This window comes from Apteryx rowi, unplaced genomic scaffold, assembly GCF_003343035.1.
Source record: "Apteryx rowi isolate R43461 unplaced genomic scaffold, aptRow1 scaffold_12, whole genome shotgun sequence".
Taxonomy (NCBI): Eukaryota; Metazoa; Chordata; class Aves; order Apterygiformes; family Apterygidae; genus Apteryx; species Apteryx rowi.
In genome coordinates, this window is record NW_020447419.1 from 4,265,781 (window position 1) to 4,291,230 (window position 25,450).

The 25,450-nt window shown below is 46.2% G+C and overlaps 3 protein-coding genes across 4 annotated transcripts in view; 1 reads left to right on the forward strand and 2 right to left on the reverse strand.

Moving 5' to 3' along the window:
- Window positions 1–474, reverse strand: part of PIKFYVE (phosphoinositide kinase, FYVE-type zinc finger containing) — a 96,626-nt gene extending 96,152 nt beyond the window's left edge. Inside the window, exon 1 of the mRNA XM_026088968.1 lies at window positions 324–474. Within this exon, the coding sequence (XP_025944753.1) occupies window positions 324–472 (149 nt within the window). The 5' untranslated portion in view covers window positions 473–474. The remainder of the gene's footprint in view (window positions 1–323) is intronic.
- Window positions 475–1,440: 966 nt separating this feature from the next.
- On the reverse strand, window positions 1,441–10,826 carry SGO2 (shugoshin 2). The gene is made up of 8 exons (XM_026088979.1): window positions 10,628–10,826; window positions 10,195–10,370; window positions 9,846–9,908; window positions 8,884–8,978; window positions 7,369–7,637; window positions 4,229–6,208; window positions 2,840–2,966; window positions 1,441–1,769 (listed from the first exon to the last, which is right to left on the reverse strand). Exons 1-8 carry the CDS (start codon window positions 10,767–10,769, stop codon window positions 1,631–1,633), a joined length of 2,991 nt encoding a protein of 996 aa, XP_025944764.1. The 5' UTR covers window positions 10,770–10,826; the 3' UTR covers window positions 1,441–1,630.
- A 2,145-nt stretch (window positions 10,827–12,971) lies between these two features.
- Window positions 12,972–24,921, forward strand: CUNH2orf80 (chromosome unknown C2orf80 homolog). 2 transcript variants are annotated; one of them, XM_026088885.1, is made up of 10 exons: window positions 12,972–13,146; window positions 14,222–14,311; window positions 15,169–15,250; window positions 15,751–15,833; window positions 15,973–16,060; window positions 16,721–16,798; window positions 22,383–22,470; window positions 23,029–23,147; window positions 23,813–23,939; window positions 24,468–24,921. In XM_026088885.1, the coding sequence occupies exons 2-9, from the start codon at window positions 14,271–14,273 to the stop codon at window positions 23,900–23,902; spliced, it is 669 nt and encodes a 222-aa protein (XP_025944670.1). In that variant the 5' UTR covers window positions 12,972–13,146; window positions 14,222–14,270; the 3' UTR covers window positions 23,903–23,939; window positions 24,468–24,921. The 2 variants fall into 2 exon arrangements, with proteins under 2 accessions (XP_025944670.1, XP_025944679.1); XM_026088894.1 differs by lacking the exon at window positions 16,721–16,798.
- Window positions 24,922–25,450: the final 529 nt, after the last annotated feature.

Sequence of the window (25,450 nt, forward strand, 5' to 3'; positions counted from 1 at the left end):
GGTACAGCTTGGAAAAGTCCCATTGCTGAATACATGTGGAGGCAATGGAAACATCCATCAAGAACACCTTGAAATCTATTTTTCTTCCTGGCTTCTGACATTAATTGCTCAAACTACCACATCACAAGCAGGCATGTCATAATACCACAGCACCTCTAGCTAATTCCCCTGTTATTTACTAGCTCTTACTCATGCTTTGGAGTCATGGAGTACAAGAGAAATTTTAACTTTTCAGAAAAATGAATAATAAAAAAAGTAAAACACTCTTCCCTTTTAATTCCTTGACAGTACAGCTTAAGTGTAAGCAATGAAGTAGTATTTACCTGACTCTGCAGATGACACTATTTCCCCTCTGTAGTAACACCAAGTTTCCATCTTCTGAAGGACTCTGCAGAGTACAGAAGGTCCCAATCCATCCACATGGACTCATGGGCACTGCTGTAGTGCTGAGGGGAAGAAGGAGCACTGTCATCTCTGCCTGGGGAGAGAAAGAAGTCAGTGTGGTCAGGAACAGAGAGTCTCCTTCCCTCCCTGCTCTGCCACAGGGAAAGGGAAAGGGGCCATTTTTCCTGCTTCCATGGAGACATATTCCCTTCCCCTTTACTAATATGATCACTTCTCTCACCACTGCTCCCTAAGACTTTCAGCATCAATAACCTTGAAAGCTAGGCACCCGTGGACCTTATCAAAGCAAGTTCTGGAGGTCAGTGGGCACTCAGTCCACAACACAACAGAGCACAGGGCTTCCTGAAACACAATTGTGTCTCCTTTACAGTATACCAGCTGCTTTGCAGAGCACTTGGGCAGAGCCCCATGTTGCTCCCACCAACAGCAATAGCCCTTGCACCAATACTTCCATCAGCGGACCTCAGCAAAAGCCCTCCTTGTTCAAAAACAGCCTACCTTACCTTTAGCGCTTATGCAGTTAGATGTGTGCATCTCTGTCCTGGGGACTGCCATGCTCAAGACTGGTAGAAGGACTCCGTCTTTAACCCATGGTTATGCAAATTCTCACTGATAGCAAATACAGTGGAAGAGGATATATCAATAATGTAACATGGGTCTCTTCAAGATCAGCACAGAGCTTGGACTTCTAGGGCTGTCCAAGGCTTCAGCATTCAGCCATAAACACGACTCTCTCCAGTGACAGCTCTACCTGTAAAAAAGCTTTCTTCCACAGGAGGTAACACTAGGTGGTTTGCCAGCCTGACTCTTGTGCTTGCTGTCAAAGCCTGGGCTGCTGCACCCCTTCCAAACCAAAGCCAGCAACCTTGTGGGTATCTGCAGTGCCAGAAGATCAGCCCTCCAGGGCTTGCTCTCCCTATGCTCCAGGGGAGACTGGCTGCCTGTGGTGCCACATGCAGTTGCGCACAGAGCCTTTGCAGACAAACACCCCAGCATTTAAAAGAGAGAAGAAAAACAAAGGTCACAAAGCTTTGATACTGTCCGCATATGAGACTTTATTTATACTTTAAAATTAAATACAAAATAAGCTATGCAAAGCATGAAAGATATTCTTGCAAAGATACACAAGCTATGAGCTCAGGGTTTGCCTGTTCAAGCACTATTTCACTTCTGGCTCCTTGTTTCCTCCCACAGTTATTAGCTTGCTTGCCTTGGCACTGGGACATCATTCAGGAAGCCATTCTTCTTCCTCTTTGATCTTCTTGGTCTTTGCCTTGGCTTTGGCCATTTTCTTCTTTTTGGTTTTGTAGACAGGGGAGTGGAGGAACTCTGTGTTTGTAAACGGGTCGCCCCGCCTCAGTTTGCTGCAGAACCAAAATGGTTAGATGGAACTGTCAAGGAATTTCTTGACTATGTGTAAGATTCCAGTCTGCAAAGTTAGTTTATTTCTGTTTTTACTGAAATGCTTCCACCAGAAGGTGCCTGAGTGGTACAGTTTATTCCACCTTCAGTACAGGAGCAGCTCTGACAGTACAGACTGCCTTCTGACCCAGTATAACCACTTCCTCACAAGAAGTTCAAACTATGACACTTTTCAGGGAAAAAACACCGTATTACTTAGTAGTATAATAACAAAAGGCATCCTTTTAGGAGGTAAATAGTCCCATACAGTAGCCACGAATCCATAGTTTCTTTGGGAGAAGACACAGCTACTTTTTTGGTATTCATATCTGCCAGAAAAAGGCAATACAGAACCAACCTGATCATGGAAAAAAACCTTTCCAAATCGTAGTGTTTCCTTCACAGGTACCGGATTAAAATGGAACTACTCAATCGTTGTATAAATATATAGAACTCTGGATATCAGAAACTGGCACCAAGTAAAAGCAGAGCTTTCCCTAAGCTTTCCTTATTTATCTTGCATTTTATCCTCACGCTAGCCCCTCATTACCACTGGAGTAGCACACAGGCAGCCTGCTCGGAGGTATGTTCATTTCAGTGAGGGAAATCAGAGCTTCAGTAGCATGTTACCAGGAGCCTGCACAGGCATCTGTGCTAATGCAGAATTTTGGCTTAATTAAACTGCAGTGGAATTGAGGGTCAAAGAAACATGAAGGGTAAGAGGGGCTGAAAGACACATGAAGTGACATAAGATCCAGCCCTGGAGAGGTATCTGTACAGACAAACCACTACACAACTTGGAGGGTAGAGAAGGACAAGGGAAGACAGCCTGGCAGTGGACAAGGATTGATGGGGCATGTCATGCAAGCGAGGAAGTCTGGCTCTCAAGAAAAGCCCCCTTCAGCATGTTCCCAACTGATGGGAGAAGGGAGTGCCTTGGCAGGTGTGCATAAGTGTGCATGCACAGGAGAGATGGAGAAGAAGGGGGTGCAGCATGGGAACAGGCACGCAAAGGGATAGTTTAAATACCAACCTGTTGAGTTTTGGCTCTGCATAGCAGGCAGGGTCCCGTCTCCGCCTCGATAGACGCCCCGAAGCTCCTTCTGAGCTGGGGGAAGACAGAGTCCTGGCATTGGTCAAGTCCTGCAGTGGCCTAATCTCTGCAAAGACAGATATTCACACATGAATTGATCTGTGTTTCCAAATCATTTTCAGGCATCTTAAGAAATATAGCTGCCAAATACAGAAGAGAGGGATTGCATTACCAAGTTTCTCTGAACACTGCAGAGCAGGGCACAATCCTGAATATAACATCATCTCTAACCTTAGGAGACTGTTTTTGTCCAAAAATCCCAGACCTGTTTCTCAAAAGTCAGCTCATGATTCAAATTAGGTTCCTCCCTGAAAAATACACAAGTCACTAATACTGCTAGCACCTTCGGGCCCAGGTGTAGTAGCCCTCCCTGAGTTGACAGTTCTAACCCCCAAAAGTTTACAGCCTAGAGAAAAAAAGCAAGCTCAAGGCACCCAAACAACCTAGGAGACTTCCAGCAAGATGCAGCAACCTGCCAGTGCTTGCTGCACCTTTCAAAGAAGTCAGCCAGGAGGGGAAAGGCAGGAGAACAAACTCCCTGTCTCCCTGCAAAGTACATAGCTACAGCAGGCCTGTTTGTGAATAGCTGCAGGAAGGAAAAAAAACAAAAAACAACTTTCTCTCTTTACAGAGTATCAAATAACAGCCAACTTCCAAAAAGACTCAGCTTAGCTACTCTACTAACAGTCAGGGGATACACCCTCCAAAGCCTTTGGGGCGGGAGGTGGGGAGGAAAAGAGGGAGAATTTAAGTAGCTCCTGACAATTTTGCATTGAAGATAGCAGCTGCCACGTAAAGGTACAAAGTCCGAATTCTCACAGCATTAACTATCCAGGACCAAAAGCCTGCCACCTTCTTCATACCCTCTGCCACAACAACAGACTCTAGCAGGCACTGGTCAGCATCAGGCTGCATCATTTGACTACTTGATTAGACAGATTTTTCTAAACAGACAGACATGCCCTGTAGACAGCAAGAGTGGGAAAACAGGGACACTCAGCACGTGATCTCAGCCTTTTCCCCGGTATCCATACCTGAAAGAGCAACCAGAAATTCATGCAGTAATGCTGATAAACACCAAGTAAATGCAGCCACAAAAATGCCTGGCTGGTAGTTAGTTCACTGCCCACTAAGTTGAAAGTCTGGGCTCAGACTTCAGATATCCAGTGGCCATCTTTTAAGAACACTAAAGATGCATAAATGGTGTGTCAGACAGTGATATTTATCTTTAAAAAACAAGAGGGCGGGGAAAAGAAACATTAGCATTCATTGCACGCATTTTTGTACACACTCTCCAAACATGGGTCCCCCCCGCAGCCCACCACTTACCAGGTTCCTGCAAAGATGAACTCCAGGAATGTTCTTTAGAACCTGACTCAACCTGGTTTCTTCCCTCAGGTATTTCTTCTGCATTCCTTTCTTTAAATGTCAGAGCACTCTCTGGCCAAACAGAGGATTTCTCTGGGATTTTGTTGTCCTCAGTACCTAAGCTCTTGGAGACGGGTAGATCTGTAAGCCTGGTGCTGAGAGGCAAAGCTGCAGAACAGGTCATAGTGGAGGATTCAAGACTGTCTGAAATGCTCATAAGATTATTTGTAAGTGAGATCTCAGCTATCTGCTCCTCAAGGAAGGCATCTGGCTCAGACAGGAGATCTGTAATGCAGGAGACCTTCCCCATGAGGACAGTTTGCCTGGACACAAGTTCTGCAGAACTTCCAGGAAGCAGCCCGGCCCCACTGCTCTGTCTGGCCAGGGGGTCAGTCTCTGGAGGACTACAGGTGCTCTTCTTCCTCTGAGGCTTTGGTATGAGATAGACATCTTTTTTTAAGGCATTTGTGGTGTTGTGAACTTCAGCCTGCCCCTTTTCTTGAAGGTCCCCTGTCCACTTTTTATTGCTCTGAGCAGTCACCATTCTCTGAACTCTGGGGATTTTGCTAGCTTTGCTCCCAGGAACATACCTGGAAGGTACAATTTCATCCCCTTCAAAATCTGTCTTGATACAACCCACATTTCCTGTAAGATCCAAAGGACAGACAACATATGTTTTTCTGCTACGTTTAGGATTATCTGGTAAATCCTTTGCACTCTCCTTAGCTACTCCTTGAACACCTATACATGGCACAGAAACCTCAACTTGATCTCTCTGATCATTACAATTGCTTTCCCTAACAGTCTTCCTCCTGCTTGTCTGGCTTCTTTTGGGCTGTTCTTCAGCTTTAGCCTCTGATGTTTTCACACCGTTTGGCACATTCTCCTCATCAGAGTCATTTCTTTGCATAATTACTCTAGTTTTTCTGTTGGTTTTCCGTCTGATGCTCTTTGTGCTCACACTTGATGAGTCCTGCTGCAAAGCACATATACCTGAGGTCTCTTTCCTCAAGGAAAGTGAATATTGTAGACTGTAATCATCTGAGGGAGCTTTATGACTTGAGAAGGTATGAACTGGGCTTTTCAACAAGCTCTCCATGCTTTGGTTCTCAAAGATAGCTTCCTTCTTAACTTGTTGCAGTAAGTCACCACTTTCAAGATTATGCAACTGTGCTGGATTCACCACGTATGTTCTCCTGAGATCTCGGACTTCATCAAGAGAGTGGGAACATAGGTGTGCACCAGAGCCTCCATTCTTCCCTTCCAAAGCCCCTACACAAGCTTCCTGCCTAATCTCAGGAACTTCAGGCCCACTAGAATTTGTCGCAACTTTTGGCTGAAGAAGCTTATTTGCATTTTGGGTGCTCTCTTCACCCTGAGGTACATCAGAGCCACCTTTTGCATTGCTTTTAATTGAATTCCTTTTCTTTTTTCTTGTGCTAGCCTTTTTAACAGCTGTTTTCTCACTGGTTTTGCAACTACCTTTGCTTTTAACCTTTACAGAAATGAGCTCAGGGACTTGGCTACAGTTGGGATCTATTTTAGCATCACACACAGTTTCTTCAGTCTGTGGCTGATCACAGAGAACTTCTTTACCCAAAGATTTTGTATCAGAATCAACAGCAGTTTGAGCAGGTGAAGCCAGGGAGCTGGGTGATTTCAGCTGTAGCTGTGTGTTACTTTTGTTGGAGCTGCTACTCTCCTTCGTGATACTCCACTGGGACACTCGAGTTGAACCAGCGTGCGAGAAGAAATCCACACCAGAAGATGGAGTGCTTGTTGCAAACAGGGTAGAACGCTTCCTCCGCTGAGTAACATGCCCTTGCGAGAGACGATCACAGAAATGTTTCGTCATCTCATCGTCCTCATATGGAAGAGGATGACTTTCCCAGGTAAGCACTGGCAAACTGCTGGGATTTTGTCGGGTGGCATGCAAGGACTCTGTGGGAAAGAAAAAACTCATTCCTTAGACTGAGAAATGCAGAGGCAAAAAGTCAGCTTTCTCAGTTCCACTAAAACCCACACCCTGCACACTGCTGTGAATCCCAAGGCTAGAAAAAGCATAATGCTGTTTCTACAGGGACTCCCCAAAGTCACTGTGTTGCAGAACTGCTCAGCTGGCTGCCTTCAGAACAGAAAAGGAGCCCAGAGCAACATTCCAGGCCTCTACCAGCCCTAATACTTGGCGATACTCAAGACTTATGAGAGCTTTATTATTTGTATGGCAAACAAAACCACAAGTCAACAAGCCCGAAGGCCTGTATATACACACCAAGAGGAAGGACAGCAGGCCTTACGCAAAGAGATTTTACTTGCAAGACTTTCAACTCAGCCCTCAAAAAAGTCTCATCACCATTCCATTTTCAGAGTACACAGAGGCATTCTCTAACAACTCCCAAACCTCAACAAACCTATGCTTCTCCACTAACATCTTAAGGGAAGGTGAAGGGCCACACCATCTCATTACGTTTCTACTTGAAGGCACAATAAAGCCCTCCTGCAGCCAAGTAGCTACTTAATAGTTTAGCTGGACAAGACAAAATGCTTGGCTTAAATTGTCTTTTGGCCCTCCTCCCTCCCATGGTGTAAGGATTAATTATCAGCAGAGAATTAGAAAAGTATTGGTATGCATACCTTACCCTGCAAGGAAGAGGAGAGGCTATTACTGCAGCACAGAGCTAATCTATTCTGCCCAAACACTGCCCTTGTGGTGACTTGCTCTCTGCTGTCATCCATTAGCTGCATTTAAACTCAAGAGGGGAAAGCAAATACAGCCACTAGAGACACAGTCCTCTTTCGGGACACTATATAACAGTCCCAAGGTTTTGCACAGAGATTGCTGAGCAGGATCAGAATAGCTCAGTAGATACAGAAGAATATATATTTGATCATGCCTGCAAGGATGAGGAGCTGCGCATCCAAGCAGATTCTTGGGGATAGCATACTCAGGCATTTCTGGAAAGCTTATGTAAGCTCAGTGCCTGCTACCCAGAAAACCTGATGAGTGATCTTGAGATACTGCAAATATGCCCCAAAAACCTGTTCTTCTGGAATAACTTTGCAAAGTTATTCCAGAACAGCAGCAGAAGATACAAACTTACCTCCAAGGACATGACAGTCAACAAAAGCCTCTTCTGTTTCCACTGCTTCACAGGGCTTCTTCACATTTTCTTCCTGGGGGGACTGAGACTTCTCAGCCAGCTGTTGTGGCAAAGTATCTTTGGAGACAACAGGCACAATTTCCTGGGGCTTATCAGGAACTGGTCTCTGGAGATCTACTGGGGATGTTTGTACTGCTGTAGAGCTACCATCTTGCCTTCCCCCATCACATAGCTTGGAAACAGGTGCTTTCAACAGCATCACTGCAGGCCTGGTAAAAGAGAACAGCAGCAATAGAGCATGTTCCATAACTGCGACAGGCCCCAGAATCCAGTAGGACAGCACCAGCTTTCACCCCCATCCAAAACTGCTGAAACGCATTTCTGAAGGCTTCAGACGCTTAAGTGAAGAACATGCAGTGCCTGGCCAGGACTGATTTCCCATTTTTGGGCAAGTACAACTCATAAGGAAAGCACATCCCTGCAGGCATAGAAGTGGGAGAAAAATATACTGAAGCAACAAATAAGGCCTTTCAGCACACAGGCTGCAACTGCAGTTCTCTGTGAAACACCAGCCATGCTGCTTAGAGGTATGTTTGTAGGCAGCTCCCTCTGGGAACCAAAAGGGTTCCCTTGTGTTCAAAGGGGAGACTAGACAGAGAAAAAACAGAAAACTGCAACACATCCTAAGAGATCCCACTCTGACCTTCTTCCCAAAACATAAACTTACATCACACAAGCAGATGACTATTAAGCATTTATATGTAACAAACACTGAAGCAGTCAACTACGGCACCTAATCTCCTCAAAATTCTCCAGTGTACAGAGTATGAAGAGGCACTGACTTGGCCACTTCTTCCAGCAATATCAGCTGGTATCAGACACATTACTTTCTTCTGCAAACCTAGCTACTCTGGCATCCTTAGATAACCATAGCAAGAACACATATGGCATTGTAGAGACACAGGCTGTTTTATGAAGAAAAAGTGCACATAAAGGTGCAACTTCTAAGCACATAGATACAGATAGTTTTACTGACCGCATGCATTTAAGCTACACACCCACACTTAAGTGCTCTGCTAGAAAAGCATCACAGGACTTTCTACCATTAGCAGACATGGGGTGCAACTGTTTACAGTAACACATATTATCACAGTTATAGGTTTAAAGGACAGGCCCTTTCCTCCAAAGGATCTACCACCTAAAATGAGGCAATGCAGAACACAGGGAAGAAATCTTGCAGTGCTCATTAGCCGCAAAGAAAGAACTACCTACAAGTGATATGCTTTCACACAAAGGTGGGAGAAGGGAGAGTTTATGCACAGACTTGGCAGTAGGGCAAGTAAGACAAAGAATGGCAGCAGAAAGACACAGGGTAAAGGAAAATATGGAGCAGTGGCATTTTAGAAGGCATCTCATGGGAAGCAGACAACTGGGCATACATGTAAAATACAAGAGAAAGTTTAGCATGTAGAAATCCAGGATGAGCTTGGTAATATCTGACATTTTCAGGCCTACCTCACAAGCCGAGCGTCTGTGGTATCATCAGCCCAGCTATCTTCTGTTATGCTGTTCTTCTGGCCACTGGACAAGGATGCAGAATTTGTGTAGAACTGGGGAGCAAAGCAATAGAAGGATGGTTTAAAGCTCTTGCCATCTCCTGGGCACATACCCCCTGCCCCGGCACACAGACAGCTGAAGCTCTGTTTCAGTTTTAGGAGAGACATCAGACCCCAAACCCCTGGAAAGCATGTCCAGTACTGCCAGCGACCCTCTCCCATTTCAAATAGCACAACCAGAGGTCCCACCCTCCCACTTAGAAAGGTTCAACAGAACTGCATCAGTGTGTCCTGTGGTGAAGGAAGCTTATCAGCCTCCCCAGAGCACATCAGCCGTATTGGTCAAGGGCTACACCTGCAACAAACTTTAGACGGTTTTCCTGCCTTATAGAAGTCATTTACAGCACAAATTATGCAATAAGCTGCAGCAGAATCAGATTACGTCTCCATAGTCTTAAGAATAAAGTTAAGCTAGTTTAGATGATCTAAGATCAGGAAGAGTTAAACTAGTTTAAGTAATCTGAGACCAGGAAGATTTCCCCCCAGCTTCCCTCCCCCGAAACAGGGCATATAGAAAGTGTCCTGTCCCTAACCAGGGTTGCCAAGGCAACAACAACAACAAAATATAGATAGATAGATAGAGACAGAGAGAGACACACACCTCCTGGTCAATACAGCCAGTGACCCAGAGAAAGGCAGTTTATAACTGTAGCCTTCCTGTAAAGGAAGCTACCTGAGACCCAGCTCTGGAAATCGTCATTAACATCAAGCTAAAAATGCATCTAGGGTGCTTCAAGCAGGCAAAGAAACAAAGCAGAAGCATCAAACACTTGATTAAGCAGTTAACGCAAAGAAAGAGACAGAGACACACAGAGCCTCCTTCCCAGCACAAGCAGCGTGCTCACAGACCCTTTGGCTTACCTCAGAGAGCCGGGCTGTCTTAATCACTGCCATAAGCTTTTCCATTTCTTTCAAGGTGTTATTCTATGTTGAGGTAATAAAGAGAGAGAAACCATAAAGATGTTAAATCAAAATGTCTCTTCCAACAGTGATGCTGTTAGCCAGAACAAGACACAGCCCTTCTGGAGAGAAGGGACCAAGTTCTACTAGATCACGGCTTACGAGAAAGAGCAAGCCAGTGCATGGCGGCACGTTTTGGACACAGAGGGTACGGATGATCAGCTGCAGCTCACCCACTTCTCCCAAGGCTGCAGCGCGGGCGCTGCCTGCCCTCCCCGTGCCAGCCGCACCGTCCACGCCAGCACCGTACCAGGAAGCAGAGCTTGTGGCGCAGGGCAGCGTTGTGGAAGTGGCACTGCTCCACCTCCTTCTGCAGGACCGTCTTCTCCTGGGTGAGCCGCTGCGCGTTGGCCTTCTCCGCGTTGAGGGCCAGCGCCAGCGCTTTGTTGTTGCGCTTTAGGGAGACTTTGATAGTGGAGGAGTTGTCTGTAAGCGAGAGAAGCACCCCACAGCGTCAGCATCCACGGGCTCATCTGCGCCCGCCTCCCCTCGCCACGCTTCTTTCTCTTCCCAGAGCAGCCCCCCCCCCCCCGGCCCCGGCGCCATCACCCCTCGGGCACCGGGCCCCGACACGGGCCCGGCAGCGTCGCAGGCCGAGGCCCCCGCCGAGCGCAAGCTCCGGGCGAGGCAGCGCCCCCCGCCCAAGGCCCCGGGCCCGGGCTGCAAGGCGAAACCGCGCTCACTGATGATCTTCGTTTTGATCCTGGAGGCCAGCGAAGCGTTCAGCTTGGCAGCCCGCAGGGCGCCGCTCCTCTTCTCCCGCATCCGCTCCCTCGCGCCGCTCAGGCTGAAGAGGGACGTCTCGAGGCCCTCCGCGGAGGCCATGGCTGCGCCCGGCGGCGGCTCGCCAGCTCTCCCCGAGCAGGAGGCAGCCGCGCCGCCGCCCGCCGGGCTTTTGAAAACAAACATGGCGGTGGCTCGCCCCGCCCCCGCCCCACCCCCCCGCCGCCATGTCGCGCCGCCATGCCGCGCCGCCGAGCCGCGCCGCGCGGAGACGTGACGGGAGCTTGCAAGCGGTAGCAACGGTTCTGCCGGCTGCCGCCGGCACGCCGGGAGCAGCCCCTCAACGGAGTCCTAAATTCCACTCCTGACCTGTGTGGTAGTTGTTGATGCATTAGCCGATGAACAGTAAATTATAGGGTCTGCTAAATAAATTGATTCCCTGCAATTTCGTTCAGTACTGAATTGAAAAACCCCCTCCTCACCAGCCCTGAAAACCCGTGACTGGCCCTGCATAACCATGCTACAAAACAAAAAGAGACCCTTTTCCACACAGCCGTATTTAAACGGTGGAAATCTCTGCCACATGACGTTGCAGATGTCAATTATTTGGGTTTCAAAAAGAGATCGGGCAAATTTATGCAAGTAAAAATCAAGCAAGAGTATTAACTGCCAAGACGCCACCTTTTGCTCAAGAAGGTCCTGAGCTGCAAATCAATAGAGAATGGGGAAACACACTGAGAAAGTTTCATGCCTACTGCCACAGCTCAAACTCTTCCCCAGGCACCCACTAGCAGCTGCTATATATATATATATATATTTTTTTTTTTTTTTCCTTCAGTAAGAGCACAAACTCAGCCTGTGCCACCCCCCCCAGGTACAACGGCATTTCCTGCATTTTGGGAAACAGCAGGAGCCAATAACACCCCAGAGCTAGGGAGCAGCCTCATCTCAGGGAAGCCACTTTCCCCCTTGTCACCTTGCCACCTAACAGAAGACAGGCTGGGGCTAGCTGGACTCCCGGCCAGACCTGGCACTTTGTGAAGGTCACTTTGCATGCCAGCTTGGCCATACCTGCAGACTAGCCCTGGGTAGGTGTGACTGAAGGAGACACAAGCAGTGGACCTAGTTTCGCAAAGCAGAGCAAACAAGCTGCAGCTCTACTGGGGATAGAGGGTTGCTGTGATGCCTGGCAGGAGGATGCCCGAAAAAATCAAATCCAGCTCAGTACCAGCCCCTAGCTGGGAGTAGCAGTGGGGAAGAGCCAAGTTTGGTGCTTAATTTGCCACAGGGGGGGATAGAAATTATAAGAATGGCCATGGGCATCTAATGCTTCTAGGAGGGGCCATCCCCAAACTCCAGCCCTCTCCCAGCAGCTGCCAGCCCAGCTTTCTGCACCACAACTCTGGCAAAGACACAGTAGGCAGCAGAGCTGTGTCCACCACCATTACCTCTTGCAGCACACATCTAAAGTTTAGCCCTTGGAAAGAGAGTGGTGAAATGAAATGAAAAAGAGAAAGCACAGCACAAATTCTGTAAATGGCAAGTAGGCCATTTCCTGGAAAACAGCTACGTCTCATGATAATATATTTGCTTTTATAACTTAGGCCATCACAAAGAGACAACATTATGTCCAAGTGTCATAAACCCATTGCTATTATTTAGTTGGTAATCAGCTAATACCAGAAGTATATTCCTAGGGAAGTGGATTGCTCATTCCCCTCTTGCATTCAAACCTGCAGCCTACAAACCTTCCTAATCTACAAATGCAATGGGTTCTCACTGCCTTGTTAATTATGCTGATGCACTGGCTGTCATCAGTGATCCTGTGCAAGACGGTCCCACGTGCATTGGGAGGGCAACAGCAGGATTTAGTAAGCTGCATTGGGATTTCCCGGATGTTAGAGCTTCTCCTAATACTGTAAGCGAAAATGTGGTGTGGATGAAAGAGCAAGTAGTAGGATCCTTCCTGTTTGCCATAAACACTGCAGATGAAACCCAAGACAGGCTCCTAGCAGGTAGCAGGTCTAGATTTTCACTGTTCCAGAATCTTACCTCTACTGAATATTGATAGCTTCTTTTACAAGCAATTAAATCCATCAGAAAACCCAGTGAACAGACTCCACCTTCCTTGTTAGCCAGTCATCTCTGTTTCCAACCAGCCACTCAGCAGTGAAACTCAATACCTAGAAATGTAAAAGGATCATTTAACTTGAGCCTGATAACACAACCTCAGGATGCAGGTTTAATCTCATGTTGGGTTTTTTCTTTAATTTCTCTCAGCTCAACAGCATTGTTTCCAAGCAACCGGAGAAAGCTACAGTCCTGCATAGCCATAGCCTAATTTCCCTGGCACACAAGCTCAGTGACAGAGGCAAGAAAGGAACAGCAGCATCCAGAGGGAATTCCTCCTCAGAGATACCTGGAGTCAGAGAGGCTCCAAACCTGGATCCTGAGGCCTATTCCAAAGAGTTTGACACAGGTAGTGCATGATTTCTTGTGTACATGTGTGAGAGAGGGAGAGAAAGAACAGGGAGACTATATCCAGTAACACAGACGAGCTTACCAAGCATGTCATAGTTTTCTTTGCATATTTATAATAATCCATGGGTTCTTCTTTTCTGAACAATCCTGTTCAGGCTGGGAATATTCCAGATGTAGCCTTTTGCTGCCTAGTGTGATGTACCTGCTCACTGCTTTGAAACCTTCTCCCCAGTGGGACCAAGCACTGCAGTTATAAATACTGGGCCAGCACTTTGTGTGGTGTAAGTCATCCTACAGGTTTTCAGCAGCCCCATGCTGACTCCTACTAACTGAGGATCCAGCCCAGAATACTGGCAGTTACCTGCAGTACACTACACAGCAGAGCTGGGGGTTGATACCCCTGTTTACATTAGAAAATTAACTAGTGCTCTTGCTGCCTGGCTGGGCCTCTGTGGCTGTGAGCTATGGAGCTGAGAAGTGTACACTTTGATTTTACAATAAATTGGTGGACCAAGGTGCTGGCTGCTCTCCTTCCTATATCCTGTCCAGACAGCTGCTTTCTTGTCTCTTCCAGCCTGTCCTCTTCCCAGTTCATTCAGTGATCCACAGCCAACTAACTGCCTTTGTCCATCCCCTCTTTTTGCCACATAGGTCTGATTAATACACACACAGTGGGGAGGAAAAGCCAAGTGCTAAGAACTCGGAAGGAACAGCAGGTAGGGACTGTGCAGTAGATTTACATTATGTGAGAGAACATGCATCACTAGGATGGGGATGCAAGAAACCTGCTAGCTGACAAGTGTCATATTCAAGACAGATGCTCATTGTAAATTGGCCCATCCTGCCCTTTTTCCATCACCAAGCTCCTTACTCTCACTTTCAGTGCTGTGCATGTTGTCTTCTCTTTCTTGATTATGTTTTCTCTCCAGTTCTACTAACAGTCCTACTTGGGAATTGGTTTTGGCCAGATTTTTGTAGGGGGTCTTTAAGTGTCCCGTATACTTTTGCCTGTGGTTCCACTTTGCCCACTGTGATAGAGACACTTGCTGGGATGCACTTTTTCCTCCCTCTAGATTTCAGTGAACCATTTACATTGTTGTGACAACTAGAACATCTCTGGCCATGGAAAGAAGATGCTTAAAGAAAGAGATTGAAAAACTCCTGTAAGTACTCTCTGCCCACAACTTCCTGCACTGAATTTGAGATAGACTTGCTTTCATTGCAACAGGTTGTAGGACTTAGCTGGATGACAACTGTAAATCCTTAGTCTTTTCTTGCTGGAAAGCATTGACAGACTTCCTTTCAGATGCTCTTAATTTTCTAGCATGCCCTACATGCGGCCTGCAGTGTGACAGAACCCGACTGCATATGTGACAGCAGAGAGGTCTCACTCCAACTAGCACAAAGCAAGGCCTGGGTTGTGCAGGGAGGTGCAGAGTTCCTCCCTCGCCATGTATCTGCTGTATGTCCAGGGCAGCCACTATAAGGAGGGCCCTGTTAGTTCATGCAGCAGAGCCTTGTGCTCTTAGATGCAGGAGTGCACAGCAGCAAGCTTCTGGGGGATGTAAAACGATGTTCCCTCTATTCAGTGCCAGCCCTTCCCTGGTCTCCTTGCACAGATCAGTACTACTCAGTCTCAAGAAAGGTTGCAGACTCAGGCCCTCCATTAATGAGAAAACCAAGCACCAGTGAAGAACCTCTCTTGGCTGTACTTTGAAATCCTTGCTGTGAAGCTCCAGACTTGTAATACTCTTTTCACATTTGTGCTTCTTCCTATATTTTGAAGCCTCTGAGGAAGACAGCAACATGGTTTGAGGGAAGCTAAGACTGCCCATGGTGCAAAAAACTAATGGCTCTCCTAATCAGGATGGGTCTACGAGAAATCCTGCAGCAGATTCCTAACCCTGAATCATAGTAAATTCAGCCCTAATTTTACACTGACCTTAGAGTCACCTATATCTTCTCTTGTACTGGATTGCTTAGAACTGGTGGTAATTCAAAGTTGCTCTCTTGCTTTAAGGAGTGATTATGTTGGCATCAGACTACGAGAAAATGAATTTGATCCAAGAGGACAAAGGCAGTCCACCTTTCTAGATGACATGGTAATCAAACTTATTTCCAATCCTATACCCTTTATCTGCAGGGCTAGTGAGAACTCCGAAGGATGCCTGTTCGATACACCTAAATAAACTGTTCCTTACAGTGATCAATAAAAGCCCATTACTCTCCCATCCAAAGAGATTGGCTGTGGATAACATCTAGGTGTAACATATGCAAGATAATTTAAGTTCTGACTAATTTTTCAGCAAGACAAAGCTCATCAACAAAGGACACTTGAGAAGGTTGAAGTCAACCATCTGAAGAGACTTGCACATAAATTAAAGCTGTCAGTGCATAATAAAAACTTCTTTCAACCGAGCTGAGAAAATCTTCCCAGGCATGTTTAAAATGCCTCAAACCTCAACAAGTGTCCTGCAGTTGGTGAGATACCAACTGTGTGCACTGGGCTGCAGCTCATCTCCCCCTGTATTCCTCCAGTCTCTCTCTCATCCCTTGGTCAAGTGATTACAGCACAACACTTGGGGTTTTTCTCTCTTTCCAGGCTCATTACAACTTGGCTCTCGGTGTTGCTTTGCTGTGGCTAAATGACTCAGATGCTCAGCCTCTGCTGACAAAAGAGGAAATGTGAGTATTGCAAAGGTAAGACCCTAATGCTGCAGTGGGCTACACCAGTGTGAAAACAGTAAAAGCAACAGTGAACTGGTCCAGCACTTTTTTGCTTTCATAACACCAGGCTAATCATCTTGTTCAAAACGCCATGCAGGAATTTGGCAGCTCGCAGCCGATATATGTATCCCAACCGAACTGAGAGAGAAGCTATGATATTATCTTCATATGCTGGAATATTAATGGTAAGAGGGCAAGAAAGATATCAGAATCTTTTGCTCTATGGCAGCTCTCTAGAAACACTCCCTGTACCCTGCATATCTTTGCTTATAGAAAGTACAGCATACAGATAATGCAAATATTACAGATCTGACTCATTTTATCAGGTAGCCATTAAGGTTTGCTCAGCCTGAGAAAGCAAAATAGGCAGTTTCAGTAGGTGATACTGTGAGCATGTATCAGTACTTATCTTGTCTCACCCATAAAGGGTGTCAAACAAACAATGTACAAGTACAAAACGAGTACAAAACAATGATGGAAATAGAAGCACAAGCAGACAGAGTGTAACAATCCCAGCAAAGATGCAGTGTGATCTTCCAAACCAGTGCCTCAGTACATGCAGTATACCCACCTTAAGCCACTGTGGCTCTCATAAGGGAACAAAGGACTCGCTTCCTTGTTCTCTCCCCCAGATTTTCCTCTATTTACTTTCAGGCCCTCTAAGAGCAAGTTGTAGGACCAGGTCTCAATAAGATATGTACTAGGAACATGAAGCAATACTAGGAGTTCATGTGAAAGCCATTTCAGAATTCGAAGGAAAGGGAGTATTAGCTGGGTTTCATGTATTCACTTTAAAGAAGGATACTTCTCTTGAGAGCTGACCCTTTGCCTTACCGTTTTCACAGAACAGCATTCCTGTTGAAGATATCTTTGAGATTTACAGCATGAGGCCCTCAGCAACATGCTGGCAGAGCTCTGCAAAAGTGAGTGATTTGCAGATTTATCTCTTGTAGGGGTTTGAGTGAGGATCTCTCACCTATAGCAGCCTGGTCCAGTGCCTGGGGCATCAGACTGACATTCTGGGGAGCACCATCCAAGTGTGGCTCTGCCACCTCTCTCTCCTAAATCCTTCAGCTCTGTATCATTTCCCTTCCCATGCTTTCCCACTCAGAGTGAACCCTGTCCAACCATTCCCTTTTCTCACTGCCTCACATCTGCCATCAGGGCTTAGAGCTGTGTGGGTGGCCTTGCAGTCTCACAGCAAGGTGCAAAGCCTCCACGTGAGGTGGTAGTTATCCATAGTGAACCTCAGCCCTCCTGTCAGTCTCGAGAGCATGTCTGTCAAACCTGCAGAATGCAGAGCATTTCTTAATTTCTTGCAGATCATATTGTCTAGCTATTATAGCTACTGTTTATCCCAGCTCTCCCATACTAATAAAAGGAGAGCAGTTAAGTGCTTTCCGTAGAATTACTACTGTTAGACCAGCAGCAGTTTGGGGACAATGCATGGAAGATAGCAATAAGCTCGCATAGCTCCCTGTTGCAGCAGAGTACAAGCATTCAGATATCATGCAAGACCAATAGACTGGGTTTGGCAGCATGACTTATCTGAAGTTAGTGCTTATTGTCTTTCTTTGGGATTGTTCTCTGGCTGCCAAAGATGTAGTGTGTCTGTGCCTTTTCTCCCTCCCCTGTACACTTGGGCTTCGACCCAAAAGTCCCCACTCTCATTGGAGATTGGGGTGCAAGGCCTAACCTTTTCTAGCACATGGCCTCTGGCCCTGCCCCACACTGCCTGGCCTCACCCAGAAGCTAGAGATGGGTCACAGCGTATCCTGTGAGCAGTTTTCTAAAGGAGTAACACTGACCTGCAGAGCTCACCTCTCTGCCACAGTTCTTCAGCCCTTCTCTTTTGTATGGACTCTGCAGATCCTTCATAGTCTCCTTCATCCATTCTTTTCCACCTTTAAGCTGATAAACCTTCCTGCCAAGTAAATGAGCAAGTGGTCTGAGATGAGGCATTTGGCGGAGGAACCAAAAATGTTAAATCCCATGTTAAAAAAGTTTGACTAAAGACCTTTACTCTACAAGACGGAGACCTCTTTCTATGTCTCCTTTTTTCGGTAAGCTACTGTCTGTTGCTTGGCAGGGTGTGACAACACTGTAGATGTTAAGTCTTGGGGTTCTGATCTTAGGCAGCTTCATTAAAAAAAAAAAATCAGTGCTAGGTTACAGAAACCAACTCTTGAAAAGGAACTCAGAGCAACTCTCACATAGGTGTTACATGACACTGTTTAAGGAGATTCAATATCTGCCCCCTAGAAATCCTCCCTGACTCCCAGTGAAGGATCAGAGATGGCACCCCYCAGAAAGCCTTAGCTTTTCTCTTCAATGCAAGAAAGAGGAGAACAAGAGAACAGTGCCAAGACAGTTTTTCACTTGCAGTGAACTATAGTCTTGTGCAAGTTGGACACAACTTAAACAGAACAAACCAGTGACTCTGACTGCAAGATTATCTGTTACCTGTGCATCTGCAGGGAGCAGATGCTCTACCAGAGTCTGGAGATAACCTCATGCCGGATCCTACAATAGAAACAGAAAACATGTCCAAGGTTTTACTATTCCATTATTGCAGAGAACAGAAGTAACATTATCCTGCTTTACAGATGATTGACTGGGACAGAGATTAAATGACTTGCCCAAGGTCAGACAGTATCTATGGCAGAGCCAAAAAGCCTGGATCTTTCTTTGCACTTAAAAACTGTCCTGAGAGAAGCAGAATATATTTCCTCAGGCACAGTGCTTTGATAACATGGTTCACTGTCAGCCTCCGCAGCAGAGCTGCCTGGGTATAGTCAGCTCCTAAGGCAGGCAGCAGACTACATGCCTTTTGCATCCCTTCATCTAAACATACTCTTACAAATCTTAAATAAGCAAAAGAACCAGATACTGTTTGAGACCTGTGAGACAAATGACTCCCTCACTGTTTGGGAATGAAACCTCCTAGAGCTTGTATGTGAAATGGTCCATCAGGTCTTAGGGAGCCAGTGGGACCCAGGCCATTTTGGTCATCAGGGCAACTTCTGCATGCCCAGTTGAAACACCTCTATAGTTGTATTGGGCAGAAATTGCAGGGTTTACTGCAGTCACACATGAGCACCCAATCAGTGCGTGCATGGGCATTTTGTTGGGCTTAAGTGGCAGGATTTAGGTAGCAGGAGGCTGCAGTGACAACCTGTGGGGAGGAAGGCCGGGAAGTGCCTTGTGCCAGCCAGCTCAGAAACCCAGGTAAACAGCCCATCAGAACTTCAGCCAGGGGAGCACAAGGCACCTCTGCTCAAGCATATCTAAGAAAAAGCAACAGCTGCGAGGGGAGGAGACAGATAAGGAGACACATGGAAGGAGAGATGGCTGAGGAGATGAGCCACTGAAGGTGGCACAAATGTTTGACCCTCATTACAACTTTGCAATCAGAAACCTCTAGCAACATAAGGATCACTTATGTGACCTGCACCATCCTTTCAGTCTAAGGAGTCAACTGAGGCATGTTAGATTATCTGAATGCTGTGCTCTTGGGTTTAGAGGTTTATGAAGGCTTTTTATTGGCATACTTCTCTCTGGCTTAAATGCCCAGCTGACCACAGACTTCAGGGTTCCTTTCTGGCCTGCACACTGGTGTGGGTCTTTGCCAACCCAAGTGAAAAAAGTACCGGTGCACGGCAAGCACAGACACACAAAAGCTCTTTGTATTCAGTATCTGGCCTTCAGGGACATGTTTTTGTCCCTGAAAGGGCAGAAGCAGGTTGTTTTGCTCTGCTGTGCTGGTCCTCTCTTGGACCTCTGCTGAAATTTATCCCCAGGCTACTAGAAAGAGAAACTGTGTGTTTGGTCCATGCAAAACTGGATACAGAAGAAAAGTGTAACTGAGCAACAACATCCACACCATTAAAAAAAAAAAAAAAAAAAAGCCTACAGTGGACAAAAAGGGAGATACTCACTCCAACTCTGCTGATCAGATCTCATGTTGGCCCTGCAGATTTCACCAGTTAAAGGTCTTCAATTTTTCCTTGCCCTGACCCTAATGCCTACACTTAGCCCTAGTCTTAAAGAGATAATCTAGTCTCAAAATTACTCACAAAGCTTTCAGCATTGCTGGCACCACACAGCTTGCAGAATCCACCCCAAGTAGCCTTTTTTTTTTTTTTTTGAATTAAATGTTCACTGCCTTTTGGGTCTAGCAGAGTCCAAAGAAGAAGTACCAATTCAATGCCCCTTCTCATAACCCCAACCCTCCTCTGCCACGAAACAGCCCAGGGACTCCTGGCTGTGGCAATGCTAAGCCACGGGCCCCTTCTCCCACCAGCTGGCAGCCCAGTCCTGTGTGACCTGAGCAATATAGTCCGAGGAAACTCCCATTGCATAAAGGCAAAACATTTGCATCAGAGTATTTGGATTTAGTAACATCTGTGCCATTTAAGAGATGTTCTCTAATAAATTCAAGCTGTCTGCCCCTCTGGCTTTTGCCCCTTTGGTAATAGCAAACTAGCTCTAGCCCTTCTTTCTCTGGACCTAACAGTGAGCTGAACTCTTCAGTTCCTCCTCTGCCTCATAGTGTGCCAGGGAGAGGGGGAAAGGGCAGTGCAACCACTCACAGCCACGCTAAGGTGCAGCCCAGCTCCCGGGCCCTTGATATAATGCCTTACAGAGCAGCAGCCCCACCAGTGTGATCTAATTACTGCTAATGTCAAGTGAGGAAGGATGTCCTGCAGGTCCTAGGGAGATACAAGCTGCTTCACAAGGGCCTTGCCTGCGTTCAGAGAAGGCCTGTGTAAAAGCAGGTCTGCAGTCTAAGTGTAATTGCCCTCTAAAATTAGAGGAGGGTTTATAATCTTTAATCCTTAACTTACAAGTCACAAGAATACTTTCTTGTATGGCCTAGCTATTTAACAAAGGAGTGTTTGTGCTGGAATAAGTAGGGTTTTATTTTCAGTGATGCAGAGTTTATTAATGTTTCCCAAGCAATCATTAAAAATTGCTGTGGAATTGTAATCAGACTATAATAGGCAATTCACATGTAATTCACAGCATTTCTGACACCCTTATGAAATACTTAATCATGCTTGATCTTAATATTAATGATGGACTGCCACCCAGTGTCCAGAAAAGGCCAGAGCTGCACTTTGTAACTCTGTAATTACATATACCAGAACAGCCTGGGCCATGATCGCTCTTGACTGAATTATCCCATCGAATCCTATACAGGGGCATTTCACAGCCTGTTCTTTCAGCACAGGGATCTTCCACACTGCTCCAGTGGGTAGCTTTTGCTGTGAACATTACTCTGTATTTTTACTATCACGCCCCTTATGGCATAAATCCTTTTATCTATGAATTCCCAATCCAGGATATTTTTAGAAATGTCCCTTCCTAGTGCACACCACACACTACAGAGGAGTGAGGTTTTCTTGTAAATTTTTCCAGCTACTCATGCTGTTTCCCACTTTTTTTTTTTTAAGCTTCAATTCATATTCTGATGTTACTCAAGACAAGGAAGGAACAGTCATTCTGTTCTTCTCATGTAGCCTTGCACTTACATGGCACCTGTCTCTAGTGGGGTCGGGATACTTCCTTGATAGTCATGAGGTGGCAAAATTATAAAATCTTCTGAAGAGGAAGATAAGCCACTGTTATCAGGATCTCCAGTTTCCATTTCAGCAGGTAATGCTGCTTAATTTTAAGCATGGGCTTAAGCTCATTCCCACTCTGTGAGAAAGGAATGGAAATGCTTTGCTGAATTTGGAGACTAAGGGTAATTAATTTTCCAAAGCCCTAATCAGTTTTAGAGGTTAAAGCTACTGTCTTCATTAACAGTAAGTCTGGAAGCACAACTTATGCCTCCTTAAGAGAGTCCACGATTCGAGCTGGAATTCAGCCCATTGTAAAATTTAACTTTTGTGGATCCCAGGTTTGGTCATCTTCTTCCCGTTTCCCTACAAGAGGAATAATGGAGATTCCTATAACCTCCCATCCCTTTTGAAGTCCTGGCTTAGATCTCCTTAAAAATCGAGCGCCAGCTTACCAAGCTTTATGAATACTAGCACTCAGAGCCTGGTCACGTCCTTGCGGGATTTAGGAACTAAAAATTTCTGAACCGTGAGTAGGGCCCACCTTGCCTGAGAAGGATGTAACAGTTGCCATCCTGACTGCCTGCTACCTCTCAGAGTTTTCTATCCCACCGCCAAGACGTTTTGGCAGCTGCCACATGAACAGCTGAGCAGTCCCAGGCCAGGGTGTTGGGGCAGATCGCGGGCTGCCCCGTGTGCGCTGCAGCAGGTCAGCTACTGCGCACACAGCTGCCATGTCCCGGCAGCAGAGATGGGCGCTTCAGAAAGCTGGGTGGGCCAAGCAGCCAGGCCAAAAACGGTCAGCAGAGCTCTCCTCACTTGCCCATCAGGGTCTCTGAAGCAGTTATCTTTCTTTTTAGCTGACTACACAGGAGGATATGCCTGTTTGGCTTGGCACATGGTTTCTGCAGATGTACTGATTTTTGAATTATTGTCCTTCCAGGACCACTGGATTCACCCTTTCAACCTCTCCCTGCACCCATTTGCCATGCTGACTGCCCCCAGAGCTGCAGAGCACGCCTGGAAGCACAGTGAGCACATTTCACCCCAATTCCTCACAGGGTCAGAGCAGGGGACATGGGGCCACAGCTGCCTGTCCCAGCACTGCCACCGCATTACAGCCCGCAGAGCTCCAACAGCTACACCTAAAAAAGATTGTGTAAATCTTGTTCCGTGCCCATCCTGGTCATGGGCATCTTCCCACTGCAGCCTGGAAATAGTATCTAGCTTAGGCTGCCAAACTTCATGATAGTTGCAAAAGGAGTATTCTATTCTCAAGTTGAGGTGTAACATTACATGTGCAAGATTACCCATTTCTGCAGTAGGGTCAGCCTTTACATCTGACAAACACTTGTTTGTTCTAAGCTTGACTAATATTTGGACTTGTGCAAAGGTTGGTTATGGTACTGGCCAGGGAAGGACCACCTCCCTTCCCTGCCTCTTCTCCAAATGCAGCAAAAGTGAGAGGAACTCCATCAGCATTAGGGAATTTGACACTGGTGCCCTTCACCTCCAACCATTTAACTCATCCCATGCCCAGGGGTACTCTGTGGGCCCAAGATGATGCTTGGCTCTTTCTCCCTCCTAAGGCATCAAGTACCAGAGAGCAGCAGCAAATCAAAAGACCAGCCCTGGTTCAACAAGGAGAACTAAAAAGGACAGAAAGCAACTTAACTCACTGACCAGAAGAAAGCAGCAGGATGACAAAGTAGGTCTGAAAATTTCACACAAGTCAGCAAGCCATTTTTGCAATACCACCTCTGAATGTCACAGCTAGAGTGGCCCCTCTGGCCATCCAGAGCCCACAGAGCCTTTCTTTACAGGCCCATCTTAATGCTCCATGGCATGAGAAGTTTCATAGTAGTGGTAATTTATGTACAGTGTCAGTCCTAGATTTGACTTTCATGGCAACTGTATCGTACCTTGGGCAAGAGGTGTCACTCATGAGCTGGAAAGTCACATTCCAGGAATATTCTCAACATGCACACAGGAAAGGAGCTCTTTTGGCTAATATTCACTGCAAAACATATTCGCTACCATCACTTTTAGGTCAAAAAAGAGTTGAAGACTACTAAAAAAATAAAAGAAAAACCTGAGTCTTTCTAAACCTCTGTCTTTCTATTTGTATGTGATTTGCCAAAGCCTATTGTTTGCTCCAGCTCTGCAGAGCAAGAGAGTCAAGAAAATATTCCTTCTAGCACCAGCAGGGATTTGAATGAGTGGTATAAGGGGGCTCCCCTGCACCTCCGAGTTCGGTGTGCATCGCATGTTACACAGCAGGAGGGAAGCTGATCCGCCGTGCAGTCCCCATCTCTCCTGATTCATTCAGCCCTGCATGCTGTGCTTGTGCTTATTAACATTTGCATCCTGCAGGGAGCTACAGAAGCAGCAAAACAAGGAATCTCTCCAGAGAAGCCTGGAACAAATCTGAAAGGAGAGAATGCAAAGAAAGCTAAGGCATAACAAGGACTCAGATTTCATGTACCTCACCTAGCTGCAGGTGAGCTAAGTGATGTCTTCTAGCCTAGTTTTTGATAATGCACTGTGCTGTTTTTTTTTGCTTTTTAAATCTTAGCCATTCCTCCCTTCCTATCTCTCCTATCTTGCACTCAAGACACACAGTCCCTGCTCTTCCCTTAGCCATCTCTTTCCTGCTTCCCTGCTAGTGTGCAGAGAACTTAAATTTTGCCAGTGCATCCTTGCTACTTCTCTCTAGCTTCTCAACCCACCATGATACTTGTATAGAGCCAGAGAGACTGCAGCACTTTGCAGAGCCAGGGAGCATGCACTTCCCCGTGCCCACAGTCCTGTGCCATTCCCACACATCATACAGAGAAATAAGCAACACTGGATCACAAGAGGGTTGTCTCTCCTATGATAAGCCCATTTTCCTTAGCCCTTCCCTTTAATTGCTATTTCTCTTCCATCTTGTTCTTATTTCTTAAAAGAGACAGCTACAGAAAAAACCTCTCCCATGTTGCCAGTGCAACATTGGAGCCTCTAATCATCTTCCATTCCCCATTTGTAGGTCTCTAAGGGTTTGCTTCTGTTGCGTCTACGTTGTGCAACCCAAGAGGACTCCCCATCTCCTGGGAGGACTGTCACAACCTTCATTCATATCCTAACTCCATCTTGGGATAAGAGTTGGGTACACATCATTCTCCTTCCACCTCCCTCTCCCTCCGGCTGGTAGCCTGAGCACAGTATGGCATGTTTCTATAGGACTCTTTCTAAATTTACTTCCATACAAGTTTCAGGACTCAGTGGGGTAGGAGAAGTGGTCACTGCTGAGGGCACACATAACACTAATTTCAGGGCAGAGAGACTCTATTAGACCTTTTTACATATAAAAAAATGACAGAATTAAAGATTCCAGCTTAGTTTGAGCCAGGGCATAGCCAAACAGCCATCCAAAGGGTGGTCACATATTGTAAGGCTACATTAACCCATGCCTTGGAGATGTTCCTGTACCCTAATGCAGAAATGACAAAGAAAAAAAAATAAACATCTGTGAAGCAAAACTGTTTTTGTTCTTCTGCCCATTGGTTCTCAGGCACTGACCCTATTTATGGAGATGCCAAAATACAACACTGCACAGCAAAGCCTGGGAAATGGTTAAACTTAGCATGTGTTCCAAAAACTTATGGATTCAAAGGGCCTTTCAGAAATCCTCATGACTCAAAGCTTGTTTTCAGCTCACCAGGTTCACAGGGCTTTTTTTAAGAACTTATCACAAATTTCCTGTTAAAGTTTACAGTTTAAAGTAAAACATAGTTGCTGTAAACATCTGTCTTCTCAATTCTGAGCTGTCCATGGCAAAAGACTTGCTACAGCTTTGCACATTCAAGAATTACAGCTTAACTGGTGGGTCTCTTTGTGCCAACACTGACAGAGGGGCTCTCATCCATACCATGCCTCCCCTCACTTGCCCCTTGAGCCATGTGAGCCAAAATAAAGGTCCAAGAGTGAGATGAGAAGGCTAGAAGGGACCTCAGATCGTCATCTAGATCG